We start from the raw sequence: 23,486 nt of genomic DNA, 5'->3' as shown, positions 1-23,486 counted from the left end.
TATTCTGCTCCCATGAACAGGGTAAAATGGCGTTTTTGTCAGGTTCCCTGACAGAGTGGGTTCCCGGTAGCAGCAGAGCTGCATCTTGATAGCAGAAAGACTCAGATATATGTTGACTAGATGCTTAGATGTATTCTTTTCTATAAGAGATACTCCTTGCATCACAGGCACATCAGTATAGTAGAGAAAACTTGTCCAAAATGCAGTCTCCATTAAGCTTTAGGGATAACTTGGGCCTCTTGCCCCTTTAACATTTGCAAGAGAAACTGTTTTCGTTAGCTAAGGCTTTAGTTATTTTAACTCCAGATAGATGAGTGAGATTTTTCCAAATCTTGTTGAAACTTGAAGAAATTCCTGAACAGAACAGCGTCTGAAGAGAAACAACCTCAAGACTGTTTTAAAATGACTGCTGCGTGGGTGAGTATTGGCAGGCCTGGTCGTGTGCCCCGCTGGGTGGGAGTCAGAGCGCAGGCTGAGCACGCTGCCAGGCGCAGCTCGAGCTCCTCCGCAGCCTTTCATGAATGAACTTCAGGAGTTTTTTTATGAATGGGCGCTCCGTCCTTGAATGAACACCCGAGCGCCGCGCGCTGATTGGCCTCGGCGGCTAAAGCCACTCCCACTCCCCCCTGGCTGAGGCCCAGCGCGAGCTGCGATTGGCGGGCGTGCCCGGCGCAGGGCTTCATTCAGGGAGTCAATGAAACAAAGGAGCGGGGAGCCGGGCCGGGCGGGCGGGCGGCGATGCGCCAATGGGAGCCCGGCCCCGGGCTCACGGCGGCCTGAGCGGGCGGGCGGGGCTGCCCCGGGCTCCGCATGGGCCGGGAGCCGCCGCCACCGGGTGAGGCTCGGCCCGGGGGCTCGTCCCGGCCAGGCGGGGGGCTCATACCGAGGGTTCGTCCCGGCCAGGCGGCCACACTCCCGCCCGTTGATTCAAGTTTGTGGAGCGGCGAGGAGCCCCCCCACCGGGTATACGGTCCCCCCCCACCCGGTGGGCTGGCCTCGGCAGGTGCGGGAGTGCTCGGCTCGTTGTTAGTTTAACCCCCGCTGTGCCTCTGCCCCCCCTCAGGTGCCCGCCGAGAGCCGGCAGCTCCGCGGAAGTAGCTCACGGTCGTCAGGATGAAGGGGTACCTGGACCAGCAGGTGCCGTTCACCTTCCCGCAGGTGAGTGGCGGCCCCGCAGGGCGGGGGGTGGGAAGGGTTTGGGGGATCTGGGCCGGGAGAGCCCCCGCTCAGAGCCCCCGCACTGATCCTCTCCTCCCGCAGCAGCCGCCGGGCCATGCGGGGCCCGGGTGCGGGGCTCCGGAGGGCGCTGGGAAGAGCCCCGTGGAGCCGGGCTTGCCGCCGGTGCAGGATTCGGAAGGTAAGGGGGGAGGTGGAGGGGAGGCTGGGGGTGGTGAAGGCTTCTGGGCAGGGAGCAGGTCCTCCCCCTGCGCCTCCGCCCCCACCTCCCCGTCCCGCCCGGCATCTCCACCGCTGGAGCATCCTGCTGTCCCTCCCCAGCGCTCCACTGAGGAACCCTCTCGCTTTTCGTGCAGACCTCTTCCAGGACTTGAGCCAGTTCCAGGAGACTTGGCTGACAGAAGGTAGGCTCCTTCCCCTCGCTCTGTTTTGGTTTGTTCGGCTCTCGCTCGTTCGTCTTTCGGTGTTTGTTCTGCTCCTTCGCTTCGTTTGCCTAGCTCCAAACGCTGAGTGTTTTTTTTTTCAGACTTGCCAACCTCTGGGCTGTGTAAATGAAGAAGCATGAATCACACTATTGTGCTGGGTATTTGCTTATGAATGGAACTTGGCTGTTAGCCCGTTTTCCTGGTTACAATTTTCGTTTCAGCCTCTGCTTGTAACTGGTTTGATTTTATGCTAATTTGTTGCTTATCTTTGTTAGTTGCCAAAATATTGATATTTTCTTAAACAAACAATAATCTGTTATTTTAATTCGGGAACAAGGTGCTTTTCTTAGGAGTTTTTTTTTTTTTTTTTAATAATTCTCTGAAAGGACCTTCCTGGAGTTTGTCTTTCTACATGCTGCTCAGTTTGAAGTCTAAATTGTTTTGCCTTTTGACTTCAAGGAAGAGGAAACTTCAAGGTCCAGAGAGTGCTGTTAATTCAAAGTGAAAGTGGTTCTAAACGGCATAATGAATTTGTTCTAATTTCAGTACTACAAATGATCCCTCTTCTAGAAGAATTCAAAATATAACCTCAAGTATAGACTTTTGATAAACATAAAAGCACTTAATGCATCTAGGTACTTAACAAATATTTAACAATATTATAAAAATATGCATGGTATTTTGAGCAGGGTTCTTTACTTGAATTCTTCAACAAGTGAAGGACAAACCTGTCAAACAGTTCTCTGTATTTTTTTCTAAAAACCTTTAAAAAGGTAGTAACCTAAGTCAGGTTAGTAAGAAAAAAAACGTTTAATGTTCTTTTCAAATTAAAAAGAAATGTCATTGATCAGGCAGTACTCAAGGGTGTGAGGACTGTAGGGATGCAAAAGGAATTATCTGGAGGCTTGTCTGGGATTGAAACAATTTGCTAATTTGGAGCAGAAAAATAGGTATTAATTGCTGATCATCTATTAGATCCGCTGAGTGTGCGTGCTTGCTTGAGACCGGTCTCTCTTAAATCTGCAAAAACCTTAAGATGTTGATGAGATCTGTTTGCCTCAGAGTCAGATTCTGATAGACTTCCAGTTTTAGGCTTTCTAATATTTTTAAATAGCTCCTTAATCCAAAGAATTTGCACACGATCACTACGATACGTCTGTCAGTAGCAGAGTGTTTGTAGAATGAATTCACCAGCACCCCGGGTGAAGAGAAGGTCATCGTAGGGTCTTGCAGCACCGAACGGAGAAAGGGAACCTGCTGTCATGTGATTGATAAATTGTAATGCAAACCTTAGAAGAAAAGTAGCAGCACAAAACTATATTTCCTATTGAATACCTTCCACTTCTGCGAAGAAATCTTTAGTGGCTACTAGAGTGGAAGGAACTCTGGATTCTCCAGACAGCTCTGCCCTTTGCTTCCTGTCAGTGAACGTACTTTGTCTCCCTGAGTTCCTACCTTCTCACCTGATCTTTAGAAGTATTAATGCTCTGTAGCATCTTTTGTTCAAAGAATTTCAGGAACTTTGCCAATTCCTATGATTTTTTCTTTGCAATACATCCAGCGGTTATGCATTGCAGTCTTGATTTTGTGATCAGGACAGCTGAGTCACAGAGCATCCCAACAGCTTGTCAAAATCACACGGCTCCGAATGAGCTCCAGGTTTCCCATCACCTGCTTTTGTGCCATAAACATGAAGAGCAATACCGTCCCCACAGCAGTCAATGCTTCATAAAACTTAATGAGATTTTTTGATGGAAATGCAGAGAGATTTCTTGAAATTACTAATGAATCTTCAGAGCTGAGAAGACAAGATTTTAATAGGGACAAAATTAAATGAGGGTAGAGTCCAGAAGTAACGATCGTTAAACTATGGTAGATACAGAAGACTTCAGAGATGGCTTTGTAGGAGGGGTTAGTTTGGAAAGGTCACAACAGAATCTGGAGAATAAAAACTTGTTGAAGGCTACTTTTTATTTACTGTTTTGGCAAGTAGAATTTCCATTCCCATATCTTTCTGTCTTTATTAGATTAAAATTCCAGGGTGACTGCAAAAGAACCACTTGACTTTCTCGTAACTGGCAGTTGCAATGCAAGAAATGCCCAGTGATAATATCTGTTGCATGTTTTCAGGAAAAAACCAGGGGGTTTCTTGTACAGCTCATCACATCTGGTCACAGTCAAAGTGAGATTTTGAGGAAATTCAGTGTGTGTTTTAATCATCTGGTTTATGATTTTAGACTGCACGCATAGGGACCTATTTTCTCCCATTGTGATTCCCACTTGCAGGATTTTAACCAAAAAAATGCCTTTTGAAGCAGGGTATTTAGCTATTTTGACTATTTTATTTTATTCTATCTTACAGTTACTTTTAAATTAAGGGGAAAAAATAAGAAGGAAGCAAATATTAGATACAAATTTACAACAGGCATTCAGCCACATGTAAAGTGTTTATAAAACTTCGACCATGTATGTACTCGAGTATGTATGAATATATTTTTGTGGATAAGTGTGTGATTTCATTCATGGGGTATCTTTATTAGCTTTTTAGAGTATTTTTAACAGTAGCAATTAAGACCTGATTTCACCTTTGCATAAAATACTATCTGCATATAGATGGCTCTTAAAGGAAACAGATGCTTAGAAAAGCCTAGGCCTTGTTACTAAAATTCTGAAGTCCTCATCTACACTGTTTTAACTGGAATCTGTTAGAAAATGACATGGAAGCTGGCAGCTGCACAGAAGTGATTCTTGGAGTGAGGTTGTCAGCGATGCAATGGGCAGTAAGCTGAGAAATCCAAACTCAGCTCCTGTTATTTCTCCTATTTTGATGTCACTTTGTCAAGGTAGTTCATAAAAGGAATTATGTAGGTTTGCTTCTGTTCCCCTGCTTTTACCACTTATGGTTCCCGTTAGTTGTCATATAGGTTATTTTAAGGAGCAGAGAGAAGAGCTTGGCTCCTTCCATTCTAATCCACAGCCTGTCGTTAGTGCAGTATTATTCCCTGAGGTTTATTTTTGGCTTGTCTTGTCTAGCTCAGCTTCACGTGACTGAGATTACTGGGCTTCCATTCCTCATCTCCCTTTACTTTGACTACCTCACCTTTGCTTTAGAGCTAAGTGCAGTATTTTTGTTTGCATTGCAATATCCCAAACTGGCTGTGTTATGAACTAACAGCGACGTTACTTTCAGCAATAGTTTCTGAGAGATTTTGTGAAATAAGCATCTGCTGCAAAGTTCTCCCTTTCCTGCAATTAAAGGGACATAAAAGTAATTGTTGGAAGTAATAAAATATTATTGTAACGCGACATGTGCCGTGGTTAAGGGTTCTCTCCATGGCAGTTTCTCCCAGGGCCTACCTAGGTGCTCAGTTCTTTCTCAGGTCTGAGTTCACCACGTCAGCCGCTGTCTCTGGGTAGTGGAGGGCTGCTCTGGGGGTGGACTGAAGCCATGTGAGCTAAGGAAAGAGAGGAGCAAACCATCTTGTAGGAGGGCGTAAGCGTGCTCGGTTGTATTTACGGTTGAAAAATCTGCAGGAATTGTTTCCTCTGCAAATGTGCAAGGGCAGAGCAGATTAATGCTTGACTTGGCAAATGAGGGAAGCAGAAACTGGGGAACATGTGTAGCTGGCTTCAGTGAAATCAGAAGAGCTAGTAACCAAAATAAACAGACCAGCACTAGCTGCAAAATGACTTAATTCCTATTATAACATTTGATTTTGTGTTCGAATAATTTGTCAAGGGGACCTGTGCATCTTGCAATAAAACCTTTCCCTCTTCTGGGCTGTTTCAGTATGTTTTAATTCCCTATTCTGAAGTGGCTTCAGGGCAACCCGGGCGTGGGCTAAGGCCACCTCGAGGTAGGTGATCCATGAACAGGCTGATCAAAGCTGGAGATGAGAAAAGGCAGGCAGCTGTGTACAGGCAGGTGAGCAATTCCAGTGTGGAATCACAATATTTTAATTCCAATATTTTAATTTAAAATAAGTATTTTAATTTAAAATAAGCATTTAGTCCAAAGAGCGATGAAGTACGCAGGGGAAGACTTTCCTCGTGTCTCCAATGTCGATGCTATGGGAATCTCTCGCCAGCTTTTCTTCTTTTTTTTACAGCTTTAGCAAAATCTAGTCTGTCATGGAAATCGGAATTACAAAATGTGAACCCCTTGCTCATCCAGTGGCATCAAACCTACAGACTGCGTGCTTGTGACTTCATGCCACAAGCCTCTCCAGTTTGGCTCCCGGAGGCTTTAGGCCAGAAGCTTCTCAACATCATTGAGATGCTAATGTTGTTAACGACTTATCACCTTCAGCAACATCTTGTAGGGGGTGTGCTGCTGCCAGGTGAATGGGGCCTCTGCAGCCTTTCAGATGTCTTTTAGACAGTCCTGGAAACATCAGCAAGGTTTAAGAAATGTGAATATTCCTGGAGTGGTGTTAACAGTGCTGTCCACAGGGCAGAGGCTTTTAGAAATAAGCTTTACAGCATTGATCACTGGGGAAAGAGCAGGGCTTTGTAGTCAGGCTTGCTCTTACATTTCCCACTAACAAAATCATACATACATGCAAGGCCTTAGTTATAATTTCTCTCTCCTGCTACCAGGTTATATATATATATATATATATATATTTTTTCTTCTGAAATACTCTCTTTCTGCTGATCTACATACTGTAGCCTATTCTGCTAGTGCCAAGCTATCCACTGCTTCTGGAGCTACTGAAAGGATTGTTTCTGTTGAAGGCATAGATGTTCCCCATTCTCAGCATTTTGGCATAACCCTGCCAAATCTATCAGCTGGTAATTATTTCCCCCCTGCTAAATGCTTAAAAATCTCTGCGTATTATGTTTCTAAGGAAAAATGTGAGCCTTGAGCTAATAAACTCGGTGTCCTTTTTCTCTCCAAGGTAAGAGAGCAAGAAAGTGGCGGGCTGATGCAGCACAACTGCAGGCAGAGGAATGGGATTCATTAATCCCAGAGGGAAAGTAGCCTTAGTCACTAAAGTGCATCCCCGCCGAAAGCTCAGATCTTTCCTGCATAGACTTATTTCTACCTTACTGTTAATTACGCCGCACAAAGTGCCAAATCTAATTCTCCTCTCTCTCTTCCCTCCCCCGGCAGCTCAGGTTCCAGACAGCGATGAGCAATTTGTGCCTGACTTCCATTCAGAGAACCGTAAGTAGCGCAGGGGCGACGGACGGACGGTGCATCTCGGGGGAGAAGGGCAGGAGACGCTTCACCCAAAGGAATATGTAAATGCAACACGCAGGCTTTGAGGCTGCAGTGCTCATACCTGCATTGCTGTGACAAAGAAAAGACAAAAAAAAAAAAAGCTAACTGTCCCCATCTAGACAATGTAAAGGTATGTGTGTGGTGGGAGTATGTGTGTGGTGGGAGCTACCAGTCCCTTATGCTGAGTGCTTCCAGCAGATGTCTTGGTGGGGGTGTGTGTGTGAATTATTAGCTATCCCTGAGGAGTTTAGGAAGTGCATTAGGATGATATTCAAAGGTAGAATTTGAGCAATTGCCCCCCAGAGCAAAAGGAAGGGGGCTGTACATGGAATTCCAGGTGCTGCGTGTCCCCGGGTGCTGCTCTGGGGCTCACCTGCGTGGCCTCTGGCTGAGCTCGTGCTGCCAGCATGGCCTCTCCCTGCCCCGAGGAGCCATCTGTTGAAAACACAGCACATGTTTGCACAGGGGCGTGCGAAGCACACCGCAAACATTTGCTCCGAGAGCTGGGCAGAGCGTTCACCTTGCAGAGGAGCTGAGTGTTGCGCAGGTCCGGGCGTGGGTCTCGGAACCTTCCCCGCTGGGGCTGTGCAACAATTCCTGCTCTTCTCACACTGGGCCTGCTTCAGCCAGTCCTTGCAGCGTGCTGCCAGCTCAGCTGGAGCCTGGTGCTGAGCTGACCAAGCCTACGCACTTGAAATTAATCCAGACCATTCGGAATAGCTGCGGGAACCCAGAGCCTCCATTTCAGCGGCGTGTCAGGGCTGCAAGAAGATGCCTCCCCATCCTCTGGGCACGCACGCCTGGCAGCTCAGGGAGCAGAGGTGCTCCCTTAAAGCTGCTGCAGTCAATTGTGCTCTCCCATGCCAATGCCCCTCTGCCTGGGGCACTTTTCCCTGTGAAAACCAAAATGAAGAGCTTTGACGCGGTGTTCTCGCCTACCTCCTTCCCCGCCTTGGCTCTGGCGTGCTCTCTGAGTCATGCAGCTTGTTTCTTCCTCTCTTTGACCTAGAACTGAGGAGAGGGCTGCTCCCATGTTTCACTCCGAATGAATGAGCCAGTTGTAATGCGATAGCCTGTTCCAGCTATTAGGGGCCGGAAAGAATTGGCTGCTCCTAGCACATTTAGCTTCTCGAGGCTTCAATAGAGCTCAGTGTACTGGACAGAGCTTTTTTTTTCTTTTTTTTCTTTTTTTTCTTTCCAAAGCCTCAGCCAAAACATCAGCATTTTTAGATGGGCTCTGTCCATCCCTTTACCCTGCACACTGAAAAGAGCTGCTCGAGGCTGGCTGTGGGAGCCCCTTGTCCATGAGGAGGAGCAGGAGCCAGAAGCAGTACAAGGCTCCGGTCTCTTATGGATGAATTTATTCCTGCTGATTGTGCCGGGCTGTTTGGAGCCGTTTGGGTCCTGGTGTGATGCAGAGAGTGAAGATGGGCTTTCCTGGGGTAGGCTGAATCCCAAGGCAGGCAAAAGGAGTCAGGCTTGTGGTTTGTTTTTTTCCTTTCTTGCTGAGAAAAACTATTTTTGGGAGGTGTGTTGGTGAACTGAAGTGGCCAGAACCTCCTGTGCTGAGAGAGGCAGCAGCATTTTTGCTAGCAGCCTGCTATGGTGCTTCTGAAGGGGCAGAGAGGATTTGCTGGGAGCAAGAGCTGTCCTGAGGGTGGCTGCTGCTCATAAGGCTTAGCTTAGTGCTGAAAGAAACCCAGCAAAAGTATGAGGTACTTGCAGCTCAGGATGTGACCTTCTACCCTTGGAACTGTAATCACAGCTCTGAGCATCCCACTCCTCGTAAGCAGCGTTGTGTCAGCTCGAGAGGTGGGAGTAAACTGGCAAACGGGGACCGCAGTGAGCCTTAGGAAGAGCTTACGGTTTAGATTCAGAGGACAGACCTCTCCCTTGTTTGAAAAACAAGCCTAGACATGTGTACCTTTCTGGGATTACTCTTCTTTCCTTCCCAAGTGTCAGCAGCCTCCTAACAGCAGTAGCAGAGCCCAGAGGCAAAGGCAGAAGATGCTTACCCTGCCCCGCAGCCAGGATGAGGTTTTCTGATGAACCAGTGAAGGAAGTTTTGCTCCCTGCTGGATTTAATTAAGCACAAGAAGTAACAATACCCACATCCTGGTGCTGTAAACTGCGGCCCACATTTGTTATTCATGAAATTCTAACCAGCCCAGAAATATTCCTCCTCGTATGCACCAGGAGGGAGGCTGCGGAGAGGACCTGCAAGCTGCTCTTCCAGCTTGGAGGTGGCTTCTAGTGAAAGCGGGGACTTGGAAGTCAGGCTTCTGCTTTGTACTCTGCTTTAACACTGATCCAGCTCTTCTGGAATAGCTAATATAAAATAACATATAATAATATATCTGTATAAATTGGTTAGTGCTTCTGGAAAGGCTGCTTCTGTGAGGTGTCCGTGTGCAAGGTAGTCTGGTGACAGCCTGTAGTAGGATGCAGTCTATATAATGGTATTTTCCCATGGAAGGCTTTCAGCTCATTAGCTTTTTCTGCAAAAAACCTTCATTTATTGTCCTGTAAGACAAACTATGCCATCAGGAAATCTGCAGTGCAACGTCACAGAAGTATGTTAGAACTTAATGTGGTGTTACTGGGTAATGCTGCCCACAAGACGGGATTGCCAGGTGTGTTAACAAAGGAGCACTTTGCATAACACAAACCAAAGCTTTGCTTTTGTGCGCTCAAAAATCAGATATAGGCACCCTACCCCTCGGGACTCTCTCCGTAACCAAGAAAAGCTTCAGCTTGATTTTTCACATCTCCCCCACAGTAGCTTTTCACAGTCCTCCTGCTAAGATTAAAAAGGAGCCGCAGAGTCCCTCCTCGGACCCCACGCTGTCCTGCAACCACAAGCAGCCATTCCAGTACCGCAATGGCGAGCAGTGCCTTTACGCCAGGTAACACCGCTCCCCCAGGCGCCTACGGGGGAACTGTTTCCTAGAACAAAGAGCTACCACGTTATCTGATGGGGTGGTGTCACCACCATCTGACCTGGGTGAGGGGGGTGTGCTGCAGTACAGATCGCCCAGGGGTTGGTATCTCCAGTGCGTGGGGTAGCTCGGAGCTATGGGGAGGGGATCTGGGCCAACAGCTTGTCTTTTCCCTGTTGCTGAGAGCAATATTGACTGCAAAACTGTAACGCTGCGATATCTGTTTGACTGTCCCAGTGCCTATGATCAGCCCAGACAAGTGGGAATCAAGTCCCCCGACCCAGGAACCCCGATACAGTCACCGCTCCAACAGTTCCCTAGACAGGACCGGAGCTTCCTGACCCCTGCGGGGCCACCCCACCCCACATCCAGCTGTGGATACCTCATCGAAAACAGGTGAGTTTCCTGCTAGGAGGAGCAGCTGCTGGCCAGGCTTTGGTGGCTCAGAACAGGAGGGGCTGCAGCATCCAGATCCAAGCGCTCAGCTACCAGCAACCTCAGGATCCCAGAGAAAAAAAAAAAAAAAAAAAAAAAAAAAAAAAAAAAAAAAAAAAAAAACTAAAGCACCTGGGACTCACAGCTGCTACCTGGGGTTTGAAGAAGAAGCCTACAGCACTGAGCCCACCATGGCAAATGCCTGCTGCTGGGTCCCCTCCTTGCCCCATGCATCTCCTCCAGCCCTCGTAACAAGCAAAACAAGGCAGCTTGCCCCCTAAGCAGTCCCCCTGCAGCTTGGAGGGCCAGGCAAGCAGCCATCCCACAGCTTCTCCCCTCTTCCAGCTCTGCCTACCAGCCGCCCGTGGAGATGTGCCGCTCCTTCCCCTCCTCGCAGAGCATGGCCCGAGAAGCCCCCGTTGGCTACCAGCGCCAGCTGTCCGAGCCTTGCCTCCAGTACCCTCCTCAGGGCTTCAAGCAGGAGTACCACGACCCGCGGTACGAGCAGGCAAGCCGGGCAGGGAGCAGCTGCCAGTACCCAGCAGCCGTGGTGATCAAGCAGGAGCAGGTGGACTACGTGTACGACTCAGGTATAAACTGGGTTTTATCTGCAGGGGGGAGTGTGGTCCAGAAAACTGGCTGTGGGGTACGAAATGCAATTAATTTGGACCACTTGGCGTGCCCAAGAAAAGCTCGGGACGTTCACTTTCCATACAATGTTCTGAGAAGACATTTCTGATAGAGTAGAAACGAGATACAGGAGCTTGAAGGTGACGTTAAACCTTCCCAGAGTAGATTTAAGGCATGCTTTTATTTTATTTTATTTTTTTTCCTCAAGGGAATAAGCAGCCTTTGGGGGAGACTTTGCAAATTTTTAATTAACCCAGAACAACTCGGATTATTCTTAAGGGTATTTTAATAGCTCTGAAAATCTTTTTTTTTCCTTGTCTTGTGGTGAAGGTGAAAGTCTTCAGACAAAAGCTGCTTTTGACAGTATGATGTTAAGCAGATTTTAAATTAAAAAGTGATCTCCTAGCCCACTTTCCAGTGAAGCTCAGGAACTGCCAGACAGTGCTCATCATGATGTCCCAGACTGGCTGGTAAAGTCTGAACCATTTTTGTCCTGCCCATAGCCCTGCCAGGCTGGATATCAGAGCAGCACTGTCACGCAGGATCACGTTCATCAAAAGCTAAATCTGGAGGGCTTGGTAAAGGCACACTGTGTTTGTAGATAATGAACATGGAAAACGATCATGCAACGCCTTGCCTCATCTCAGCAAGGCTGGATTGCTGCGTTAATAAATAATGGCAATTCCATTTCCATTAATGGAACCAGCCCTGGCTTCTTGGCTGGAGCCCTGACTCCTGCAATCTCTAAAAACACTTTGGCACCTGGCCAGTCCAATGCATTTGGGAGGTTTGGACAGAAATCTTGCGTTCTTAGATATATTTTTATCTGGTCAGATAATGCTGATCGTTCTGGTTGGATTCCAGAGATGAGTCCTTAAAGGAAAGGAGCTTGTTCATGGGGGTTGGCTGAACTCACTGAAGGACTGGCAGGGAAAGTGGAGTCAGGGCTTCTGCCTCAGGTACACTTTCTGCCCTAGGAGTATCTTAAGGTTCTCTGACATCTCCCTAGCAATGTATAGCTGCTGCCACAGAACAGGCAATGATGCACGTGAGAATGTACAGCAAAGGAAACTGCTTGCCTCATTAACAAGAAAGCCTAGGAGCCTCTGCTCCAGGCTTGTGCTGCCCAATTTGGATTATGCCTGGTGCACATTACAGATGTGCAAACAAATGCACAGGAATGGACATTAAGGAGAGAAACTTTCTCTTAGCTCAAGGCAGCTAGAGGACAGTTCATGCTGTGTAACTCGGGAGCTTGAAACTCCCTTATGCACTTGTATTTAATCTAATGTTATGGGGTGGTCTCGTCATTCACGTAAATGTCAAAAGCTTATGAAGGACTTGGATTCAGTAAAAACACCCCCAGGAGAATGGACTTCACAGGATACTACGCAGTGTGTAAAGAGGACTTTTTTCTTGCCTTCAATTTACCTTTGTCTGTCCCCCCCCCGTTCATGAGTCATAAGAGACCTCACAAACAGAGGAACACAGGAACATTTCATACGGATGGCATTCAGAAACCATAGCAGTGACTAGGTAAAAGTCCCTAAACGTGATGAATTAATATGCTGGAGAGCTCTGTGCAGTGTGCTCCACCACCAGCCACTGGAGTTTCCCACTCACACTAGAAACGGAGGAGAGGGTGTTCTGGTTTCACAGGGAGTTTGGGCCTTCAGGGGGTTGTGTGGGCCACTAGGTAGCAGAAAGGGAGAAGAGCGAGGTCAGCTTTAAAGGATTTGCAGCGAAAACCTTCTGTAAATGACAGCAGAAAGGAAGGAATCAAATACATCGGATCCCCGCAGCAGGAGGTGACCTTCGAGCCCTGGCAGAGGAGAGGGGCGCTGGGTGCAGGGGTTGTCTGCATGACCCCGAGCTGCGGCTCATGGTGCTGCCTGGCCCCGTGCCCCTTCCCTCAATCCCTGAATGGAGGCAGAGGAATTTCATTCACAAAATGGAGGCATCGGGAGATGCAGCGCTCCCAGCCCGGCTGCTCGGGGATCAGCTTTCACCGCTGACAGCGGCTGCTGCTGGAAACCTGAGTGCTGCTCCCTGCAGCAGCTCCCTGAGAGAGCTGGTGCCCCGTGTGAGATAAACCTGCTCTGTTCTGACAGACAGATCCTAAAGTCTAAAACCAAAAGAGGTTGAAGAGACTCGGGTGGCTAATGACAGCCTGGCCCTTTCCAAGGATGTGTGAGCATGGAGCTGCTTGAGCTGTCGGAGCCACGTGTGCTGAGCTGCATCGTGCTGAGCCAACCTCCACCTGCTGCTTCCCATAGAAACAGGGCACACAGAGCAAATAGCAGAGACTTCAGAGGATCACAATAGAAATAAAGTTTATAGTTCCAAAAATAGCTCTCTAGACACCAGAGCAATCAGGTAATTCTCTTATATTCCACAAGGGATAGATCTTATTTTTTTATTTTTTTTTTTCTTTTTTTTTTTTTCCTGCAGACCTGTCCAAAGTCTTGCTGCCCTGACATCACTTGCCCAATACACTGTTTTAGAGGGAGTGTTGCTTCTGGTGTCCCGGTGTTTTAATGGACACTTTGAATTTGGTCACTTTAGCAGAAATAAATACATAAAGAAAAAGCTCCCCCGAGAGCAGGGAAAACATCTCTGCTGATACTATACTTTCACTGGGTTCTTCTGTCCAGACGAGGGAAGAAAATGTGCAAACCCCGAAGAATGCTTTTTTGAGAGTAGTTTATGATTGTAATAACGCACAGTCTGTCAGCTCAGAGTAGCCTTCCGCCCTTAGCATCAGCAAAATGTCTGCTGAAGACAATGGCTTTACACAGGAGCATGAAGGATACGAGGTAAATCTTTCCAAAGCTCCCTGTTACAGCTTCCAATTTGGCTGGGGACAGAAAATAGGTTTGTTTCAGAAAATGTGGGATTTGGAAACAAGATATAGAGGATATAAATTACAGTGCCCAGGCAACGATACATGCTGCACAGAGATCTTAAAAAGACCTGCTCGTTTGCAAACTTCGCTGAGAAAATGTACAGGCAAAAATAATCTGTCCGGGAGAACTCCCTGTCTTAATGGGAAGAAGCCAGGGAGATGTGAGATAGATTTGAGATGTTGCTGCTCTCTATTAATGCCTTTATAATGCCCCCTGGAAAAATGTAATGCCTTTCACAGGTGAGAACAGTAACAGAGCACAGAGCTGAAGCTTATTTTGAGGTAAGTGAGGAAGAGGAGTCATGCAAACCCGGCCTGTTGTCCCAGACTGTCCCAGAATTTGCGTTAAGGGTGGCATGCAGGTGACTGGCTGTTCTGCAGGGAACCGTGTGGTACCATCCCAGAGATTTACCCAGCTAATTGTGATCAAAAGCATGGAGAAGCTGGAGTTTGTCGTGCTGTGGCTGAGGCGTGAAAGGGACCGGTCTGTCACTGCCCTTTAGGAGGGCCCTTAGCAGGTGTTGGTTTGACAGCTGCACTTAGGTACTCCGGAGATCAGGATTGTTCTGCCTCCTGTGCTTTGCAGTGAAATCAGTTTAATTGTTCTGTAGCTGTTCCTCGATGCCTTTCCATGTACGTAAATATTGAGAGTTATCCAAGCTACCTGAATATGTGGGAAATTAGCATTTTTCATCCCTTCCCTGCACCGCATTGTGCTCTGCTGCTCCCCTGTCCCTGTCCCTGATGGCCTGCGTGGCTTTTTCTCTTTCAGGCTGCAGCTACGACAAGCAGATGAGATCCTTCTCTGATGACGTCTGTGTGGTTCCAGAAAAAATTGAAGGTCAGAGAAAGACTAACTTCTAGTTTTGCTGTGAGATAGGGTTATTCGACATTGTTCTTTTTTTTTTTTTTTCTAGCAGCGAAGGCCTTCTGGCATCTGTAGTTTAATTGTGAGGGGCATCAGAGCTCCTCCTAGAAGAGCTACTGGTGAACTTGCTGCTCTGGTTTATGTGAACTGAAATATTCTGGTTGTGTTTTTGTGAAATATACTTTCTTTGCAACTTTTTTTTTTCCCCACTGTTACCCTTGGAAACAGCTTGTTTCTCCTTCTCAGCAGGAGACATCAAGCAGGAGGTCGGAGGATACAGGGAAGGACCTCCCTACCAGCGGCGGGGATCTCTCCAGCTCTGGCAATTTCTTGTGGCTTTGTTGGACGATCCGACCAATTCCCACTTCATCGCCTGGACTGGAAGAGGGATGGAGTTCAAGCTGATTGAGCCAGAGGAGGTGAAACCATCTAGCTTCTCCACGGGCTCAGGGGAGCAGCTGCTGGCTCTGAGCATGCAAATTCCCAGGTGGTTTTCCTCTGCCCTGTGAAGGCTCCTGCCTCCCAGAGGTACTGGCTAAACCCCGCAGCAAGCCCAGGTTTTTAGAAGAGGCCCAAGCACCTGACACACTTCAGTCCCCAGCTCGCAGCAATCTGTGCTGTCTCCTCATGCTCCGTGCCTGAGGCTGGCATCGAGGTTTGGGGTTTTGAACCCTACTGAGCACGGAAGCTTTTGTGAAAATCTGAAAGAAACCATGGCCTAGGGTGAAGGTATTTCGGTATCAAAAATCATATTAACTAAGGTGTCATTCCTAATGCCACCATGTTTAAGAAAACAACAACAACAAAAAAAAACACACACACCAAAAACAAACAAACAAACAAAAAAAAAACATGCAAACAAATTCCACCAATTCCACCTGACAATACTCAGGAGACTTTTGGGATGTGTTTGTATCTGATTAGAGCTGCGTGTAGCCCTGTTCTTGCTGCATATCAAATTTTTGGGCGCTTGCCAGTGCAGATGAGTTGTTTCGGTGGGCTGGCCTGCTTACAAGAGATTCCTTGGCCTCGTGGACAAAGCTGAGCTCCACATAGTGGGAGTGAGAGGCACATTGCTCTTCCAGTGGAGGAGGGTTCCCGGTAAACTTGTCTGATTCTTGCAGATCAAGCGTAGAACAGGACGAAGCAGTCCTTCAGCATGTCAGAGTACTGGAGGATGAGAAGTGGGGGCAGCAAAACCGAGCTCTGCAATGGCAGAAAAAACGTCTCTGCCTCAGTCTGAGTTCTGCTCTCCCTCTTGAAGAGCTGCTAAACAAATATCGAGCCTATTACTTAAGTGTTAGAAGGGTTGATATGTGCTTTGGCGCGGTCTTGCTCCTCAAAACAGAAACAGCTGGGTAATGGCCTTTTGCCCTTGGGCTGGGCTCAAAGACATCCACGTGCTTTGTGGCTTTGTCCTGCAGGTAGCCAGGCTGTGGGGGATCCAAAAGAACCGGCCAGCCATGAACTACGACAAGCTGAGCCGCTCCCTTCGCTACTATTACGAGAAGGGCATCATGCAGAAGGTCAGTGCGCAAAGCAGCCTCTCGTGAGGCTCTGATGGGTTTGCTAGGTGGTTTCGCAAGCCTGCTCTGGTGCCGAGAGCATCGCTCTTGTGCCACCCGTGTGCCTGCACGATTCTCCTCTCTTCCCCACAGGTGGCTGGGGAGCGCTATGTGTACAAGTTCGTGTGCGAGCCCGAAGCCCTCTTCTCTCTGGCCTTCCCTGATAACCAGCGGCCGACCCTGAAGGCAGACTTTGACCGGCAGATCAGCGAGGAGGACACGGTGCCTCTCTCTCACCTGGATGAGAACGCCGCTTACCTGCCGGACATTGGGAGCCTCCCTCCGCAGCTTTACGGCAAAGGCTACACCTATTAGTGCTGCTGGGAGCCGGCTGCCACCCCTGCTTGTGTATATAAGGAGATGTCTGGTTAGTATTCAATCCGTATAGGCATTTTCCCAGGCCAGCCTGAGGCTGCACTGAATGGTGAATACCTGCCACGGTGAGGAAAAGGGTTGGGGTAGACGTATGGATAACCAGCTGGCAGCTGACAGGGCTCCTGGGTGCTTGCAGTGCCACCCTCATGTTTGGCAGGATGGGACCGGGTCTCAGCGATGCAAACGTCTTCTGAGCAGGGCAGCCGCAGCTTCAGCAGTACCTTGGGTGGTTGCTGCCTCTGGCCGGAGCAAACTCGCCTGCTGAGCTCCTCTCTTTGGCGAGATGTTCTCCTGCTCAACTTTTTCTCAGATGTGAGGATGCTACAGTGCTGCTGCTGGCTCTGCTCCTCCGGTCCTGAGCTTCTGGATGCCCTGTCCTCAGCAAGGGATGGTTTGGACCTGCACGGACTCATTTCTGCAAGGCCAGCCTTGCCTTCACCCCAGAGGGCTGTGCCATGGATCAGACACCTTCCCTGTGGACTGCTCTGCGGGAATGGGGAATGCTCGTCCTGTTTGTGCATGCTCCTGCCTCGTCACCTCCCTGCCCATAATACTCCCTGCCAGGGCTGTCTGGTATGTGGGTGCTCTGTCTGAGCAAGGCAGCTGGAGACGGGGGCCGGGATGAGAGCAGGCCTGGAGCACACAGCCCTGCTACAGCACGGGGGAACTGCAGAGCTGCCTCGTGGCGTGTTTCTGGGGTGCAGGTCAAAGCCAACGTCACCATCAGGTGTGGGGATTGCAGGAGGCAGCCAGCCCTGGGCCACCAGTCCCTCTGAGCAGCGTGGTTATTCCAGCCCAAATGATTTCTACAGCAGCCCTCAGGATCTGTGAAGACCTGGCAGGCTCCTGGGCTTGGCTGGAAAAGCAGCTGAGGGCAAGAAAAGAACCTGGTGGGGCAAGTTAAGAAAGAGCTATACAAAGTGACCTAAACCAGAGTTCTAAAAAATTTCAATTTAGACTTAACCACTGCAGGTGTTTGCCTGTTTGAAGGAAATTCTGCTGCGTTGAGAGCCAAACGCAGCCAAACGCAGCGTGTGCAGTTGAACCATTCTTTGCCTGGCTTTCCACAATAGTGAAAATTTACAGCAGGCACCACATCCCCAGTGAGATGTGCCACGCTTTTTAATTAGGTGCTCCGGCCATGCACCCAGTTAGACAAGGAGGAGTACAGTGTACCCATACGAAAAAAAAAAAAAAAAAAAAAAAAAAAAAAGCCTTTTTCCCTCAGCTTTGGATTGACGTCCTCGTTGCTGAATACGGAGCCTTGCCAATGCCTGGAGAGAGAGGAAACTGTGTTGAAAGCCTGATTTCCCCCACTGCCTCACCCCTGCATGGCTAATGCCAGCCCTGCCAGCCTTGCTCCTGGGACCGAGGCCAGGGAAAGCAGCTCTCCCTGCCCCAGGCGAGGCCAGGGACGTGGGGCAGCCTCTGCTGCTGCCTCCCCGTGCTCCTGGCAGCTCCTGGCCCTCCTGCCTTGCCCTGCTCTCACCAGGTGCCTCTGGTGTCCCAGAAGCGAGGGGGGAAAGGAACCCTGCCATTGGTATAATCTGCCTTTACTATTTATGAGTGTAAAAATACTATAATTAATAAATTGGTCTATGTCTTTGGCCAGCAGCCCTTCATTCAGCCCCTGGCTGGTCCTCTCTTCCCCTGCGAGCTGGGTTTGCCCAGCTTGCAGCCCTGGGCAGCTAAGTGAGAGTACAGGGAAGGGGGCTTGCTCCTGGATTTTGGGGGTGTTCCAGAAACAAACAGTTCCCTCCCTGGATATCCTCCCAGGATTAACTCCATCCTAGCTGAAAGCGGGACATGGGCAGTCCCACTCACAGCCCAGCCTCAACACTCCCCCTAACATCCAACCTCTGGCTGCGGTGAGCGTTGCCGATGCTCCCACCATGACCACGCACCAGCCACCAAGACGAGCTCCGTGGTTTTAATTAAAGCAATTTTTCCTTGCACCTTGTCTCTGTTTTGAGCACAGAGTTATACAGGTGTGGAGGAGCCCTGCCCTGCTGCATCTGCCTCTTTCCTTGAGGCAGGCAGATGCGTTCATGGTAATGAAAAGCTAAACTGTAGGTGTGGAGTGGACCCTGCTGCATTATTCTTATTTTCCAACAAATGCAGCTTGCTTTGATTTGGTAGGTCCTTCTGCAGGATTCCCAAAGCATTTTGTGTTTGTTGTCTGCTGTTCTTCAGGCTACCCTCTCGCCCAGCCAACCTTCCTTCCAGAAAGGGAATTCGGGGGGCTGATCCCCCTCTGCCTGAAATCGGAGCCCCACGTTTCGCTCGGATTTGTCAAGTCAGTGCTCAGATCGATACCGCGCCGAGCAGTTCTGGGAATCGGCGAGATCAGGTTCTCAGAACTGAGGGGCGGTGACCTCCGAAGGGCAGAGATTTATAACAGCAGCTCAGAGAGCAGGGAGCCTCCGAACACGCCCTGCTCCCCGTTCAGCATGACACAAGAGGCTGTTGCAGAGGGAAAGGTGCCGGGGGTGACAGCCAAGTGTCACCAGGTCTTGTGCTGCTCCTGGAAGTGCCGGCCCCGTCCCACCACACGGGGTTTTTCAGCATTGCCCCCCCAGTCACTCACATTCATGTGCCAAAGTTGCAGTGACTGCTGCAGGAGGCTGCGCTGCCCTTCCCTGCTCCGCATGCATTTGGCACATCGGAAGGGGAGGCGCACGTGGCGGTGCCAGCACAGCACACACATCGGTGTCCCTTTCCCACAGAAACTCACTTTGCTCCACATCAGACAGAGGGGAGAGGTCAGAAAGACATCACTCTTCACAGAAAACCCTCTAACGATGGGGTTCTGCTCCTAACAACACCGACACTCGGATGCAAACATACCGAATATCCTCACAATTTTTACTATAGGTTACTGGTCACATTCAAGATTTCTCTGAGTGACTTATTTCTCTCTGATGCTTTGGGACCAGCTGGAAATCAATCCTCAGCAGTCCTTTCTTTCTAATGTCATTTTTTTCTAGCTTTATTTTTTTGTTTTCTCCTCCCAGCGTGCTTGCTGTTGTAACCGTGGCCTTGCTGTTACTCCGCCGATAGCCACAGCAGAGAGCCCAGCAGCACAAACCACAAATCCCTTACCCAGAACACGATGCAAAGTTCCTTTCTGGTCATAGTAAATAATTAACATGTAACATTACAGCATGTCCCAGATGTATGCTCAGCCTGTGCTGTCTAGGGCAAAGGAATTAGCCCTAACAGGTTGCAAGTGGAGCTGAATCGTCCTGAGAACCACATCGACAGGATTTTCTGATGCAATTTGTTGAGGCTGACCCAGGAAATATTTCTATTGACAGACCTCATGCCCTGAAATGAGTATGAGTAGCGATAATGAAGGACGAGGGCAGCAGCAATTCTCCCCTTATGGGCTGAGCACTGACCAGGAAGGCAATAGAGCCAGCTGAAAGCGTTTTATGCAGAAAAAGCTGAAGGCAGAGCCAGCTGCAGCAGGTATTCTTTTGCTGCTTTGGTGCTGGTCCTGCCCCCCAGCACAGAGCATCAAGCACCGCACATTTCACACCATTACACCAGCCAAGGCCAAGCACGGATAACTCCAGGGGCAATAACACCAGGACATTTGACTCCTTGTAATGTTTTATGGAGGTATAACACTCCTGAAAAAGACATTGGCATTAGTTTTGCCAATATGCTCGAGAGATTTGCTCTGATAAATGAATCGTCCCTAATGACACCTACGCACATCTCCCCATCCTCCCCTGCGTTGGAATCACAGGAATGGTGTAATCTGCCACGACGCCGGAGCCCATTTCGCACAATTAATATTGATCCCTCAGTGCCTTGATGGCTGAGACACCGAGGAGATGAAGCGCCCGCCAGCATGCTAAGCACAGGGGTGGAGGAGAGCGGAGGACCCAGCCTCAACAGGAGGCTGCCCCTCGGTCCTCCCCCCCCAGTTTTGCTGCCCCAGAGCACTGCGTGCCCCTCACCTGGGGAAAAAATCCCGTTCATCCCCTGCTCCCTGCGGCCAGGGACAGCCGCAAGCAGCCCACTCCTCTCCCCACAAGAAACTTTATCAGAGCCCAGCCTCCGGAGCTGCTCTCTCCCAAAGGAGAGTGGCTGAACCAACAGATATCCACGCACCTCGGGGGGATCGCTGCTTGCGCTGCTCGGGAGGTTAGTAACTGTTCTCTTGGCCATCCTGGAAACGGGGGCAGGTAGCAGGTGAGAAAGCAAAGCAGCAGGAAGGGAGGGATCATGGGGGAGCTCGTTAGCTGCTCATGGCACCTGAAGTGCCTCAGAGGTTGGCTGCTGTGCTGCTGCCTGGTGCCACCGGTTTCCATTTCCCTCCGTTAGCTTCATGCCTGCTTCGGAGGCAGTGCCACTGCTGCCCTTTTTGCTTTGATTCTGTAAGACAGACAGACAGACAGACCGATCCCCCTCAGCCAGGGTTACCCAGGCTCTTCCCACTGGCTGACATGGCACCTACTGAACTGGTTTCTACCTATTTGAACCTTTTGACACAGTATTTTTAAAAATCCCAGCACAAGTGAATTAAAAATCTTGAGTTATTAAAGGGAAAAATGGTTATAAAACAGCCCGGCAGATACAGTATTTTCAGCCCATTTGCAAGAACATGTAATGGGAACACAGGAATTACAAAATCCTCCCACCTCTGTTAAGAGAAATAGAGCAAGAAATCCACATAGCAAGCCTCCCGAGCATCTCAGCGGAGACACGGAGCGTCTGCGCCGACCGCTGGTGCCTGCAGAGCTTCTGGGAGGTCTCCCAGGTTCTGATCCTTGAGAGGGTCCCTCAGGGGCTGTTCTGGGGAAGGGCAGACCCCTGCCTGTGCCAGGCTCGGGGGCTGCACCAGCAGGAGGCTGCTTCACCCCCCCCCCCAGCCTGCCCTGATGCCACCCAGCACCCCAGCCTGGCCCTGGGCTGCAGGAACAGTAGCAGTGAGGTGGCTTTGGCTGCCCCAGCTCAATGCCAGCGCTTCTCCACGAGTGTCACCCCCCACTTCCCAGCCACCAGCGTGCAGCAAATCCAGCCCTGATCAACCACAGTCACCTGGGCTATTCGAGGTACCCTGAGGCAGGGCATACGCCCTTGAATCCCAAGGCTAACTTACTGCAGAGAAGAGCCTGGAGATCCAGCAGCCCCCAGGTGAGACGTGCAGAGAGCAGCCTTCCCCCTCTTTTGCAACCCATTGTGGGGCAGAGCAGGCTTCCTGTGGGTGGTGGCAGCCAGGTGGTTTCCCCTAAAACCCTAAATCCTGGCTGCCAAAGCAGCCAGGATAATCCCCACCGAGCCCCAGAGCTTGCAGATGAGCCCAGCCCAGAGGGGAAGGGAGAGCAAGTGCTTCGGGTGAAAACCAAACTTCCCCCGGGCGGCTGCGAGCGCACCTCAGCTTTTCAGGGCGCGAGGTTTCTATGCGAGGGGTAGAGCAGAGCAGGAGCTTCCAGCACGTACACGTTTAAGTCTTAAATGGACGTGGTAGAGAACCGATCAAAGGCAAGAGAGAGGCACAAGAATTTACAAGGCTTCTCTCGACACCCCTGATAGATTTTGTTTCCTAAACTTGAAGGAAGTCTAACGCTGGATTTCCACCAGCATTTTTCAGACGCTGTCACTGCAGCAGCCCCAGGGGGTGGAAATTAACGGTCCCGTGCTGAAATAGCCGGGACCTGCCACCGATCATGAGCCAACTCGCTCTCACCTCCTTGGCCTTTTTCTGGTAAAAGGGGACTGCTATTGAACGCAGACCGGAGATTTGTCTCCGTTCCACTAAACTCTCCTTCCCATGCAGCGCGCAGAGCGGATCTGTGTTTGACAGACCCGCTGGCCTACCAGCTACGAGAACTCCCCCATGGTTTTCAATCCAAATAAAGCAGCACCACCCCGCTTCAGCACCTCACGGGCACCGACGGACCGGCCCGAGGATTTATGGAGGCTGCAGAACACGCACATACAAAACACGTTGGCTAAAAACAGATCCTCGCTCACCATATTCCCCGCTGGATTGAAAGAACAATGCATTCATAAATGAAAAATTCCACGGAGCTGCTAACGGGCGGGTCCCGCAGCCTTCTGCGACTGTCACAGAAATGTCATGAAAAGCGAATTACCCCCAAAACAAACCCCCCATTGTCTGAGCAGCACGTTGCTGTCACACCGGCTCTGGTAACAAGCACGTTAATGACGCTCAGGTAGTTACTCTAACAGATGGAGCACGTGTGGGGTGGCTGTAAAAATCATATTTATCTTCCATGCGTTAAGGGTGAAAGGTTGGTTTTGGATGTGTATGAGCGTGTGTGCGTGTACACAGGGATGTTTAAGTCATTCTGTTGCTCTGAATCCTTTGTGACAAGCAGCTAACACGTGGAAATCAGCCTACAGCTCATGCTGCTGGAGTTTAAAAGCAAGCATTGTTTGCTCTGTCTCTTCGGAGAGATTCACAGCCCCATGAGCAGAACCTAGGCAAGGAACACCACACCAAACCCCGGGGGACCAGAAGGGGACAGGAGCCAGCCGTGCTTCAGCCGTGCTCTTTGCATTAAGTGTTACACCAGCCTGTGTTGTTCGGGGTGGCGAGGTTCAGTGGTGGCTTAGAATTCCTCCGAGGAGCCATTCAGCAGCTCACACATCTCCCTGGGCTTCCAGGAAAAACTAAGCTTTAAAAATTATACGTTATCTATGTGTGTCATTTTAAGTAAACTAAAAACAACCACAGTTTGAGGCAGCTCATCAGCACGAGGCGAGAGCCTCCATCTACCTCCCCATGAAGGCTGATGCCAGTCTGCCTGCCTCTTGTAGGAAGGGCACTCGTTATGATCCTTAATTTCTTGCTTAGCTACTCCCTCCCTGTCTGTATCCCTTTCCCCCTCTGTTTACTTGTAGCTAATTTCCTGCTAGCTTGTTCTCTGCCAGCAGGTTTAAGATAAACCCTAATTTATCTA

General features: G+C 49.6%; 1 protein-coding gene across 9 annotated transcripts; it reads left to right on the top strand.

Moving 5' to 3' along the window:
- Positions 1 to 691: 691 nt before the first annotated feature.
- Positions 692 to 18,153, top strand: ETV4 (ETS variant transcription factor 4). Of its 9 annotated transcripts, none has more exons than XM_035347844.1 (12): positions 692 to 835; positions 1,064 to 1,158; positions 1,264 to 1,357; positions 1,498 to 1,580; positions 6,718 to 6,771; positions 9,608 to 9,734; positions 10,005 to 10,163; positions 10,548 to 10,792; positions 14,510 to 14,578; positions 14,852 to 15,024; positions 16,030 to 16,131; positions 16,264 to 18,153. In XM_035347844.1, the coding sequence occupies exons 1-12, from the start codon at positions 747 to 749 to the stop codon at positions 16,483 to 16,485; spliced, it is 1,512 nt and encodes a 503-aa protein (XP_035203735.1). In that variant the 5' UTR covers positions 692 to 746; the 3' UTR covers positions 16,486 to 18,153. The 9 variants fall into 9 exon arrangements, with proteins under 9 accessions (XP_035203735.1, XP_035203734.1, XP_035203733.1 ...); XM_035347843.1 differs by having other exon boundaries at positions 1,261 to 1,357; positions 14,855 to 15,024; XM_035347842.1 differs by having other exon boundaries at positions 1,261 to 1,357.
- The last annotated feature ends 5,333 nt before the right edge of the window (positions 18,154 to 23,486 follow it).

This window comes from Oxyura jamaicensis, chromosome 27 (genome assembly GCF_011077185.1).
Source record: "Oxyura jamaicensis isolate SHBP4307 breed ruddy duck chromosome 27, BPBGC_Ojam_1.0, whole genome shotgun sequence".
Classification (NCBI taxonomy): Eukaryota; Metazoa; Chordata; class Aves; order Anseriformes; family Anatidae; genus Oxyura; species Oxyura jamaicensis.
This window is presented reverse-complemented; position numbering and strand designations above follow the sequence as displayed.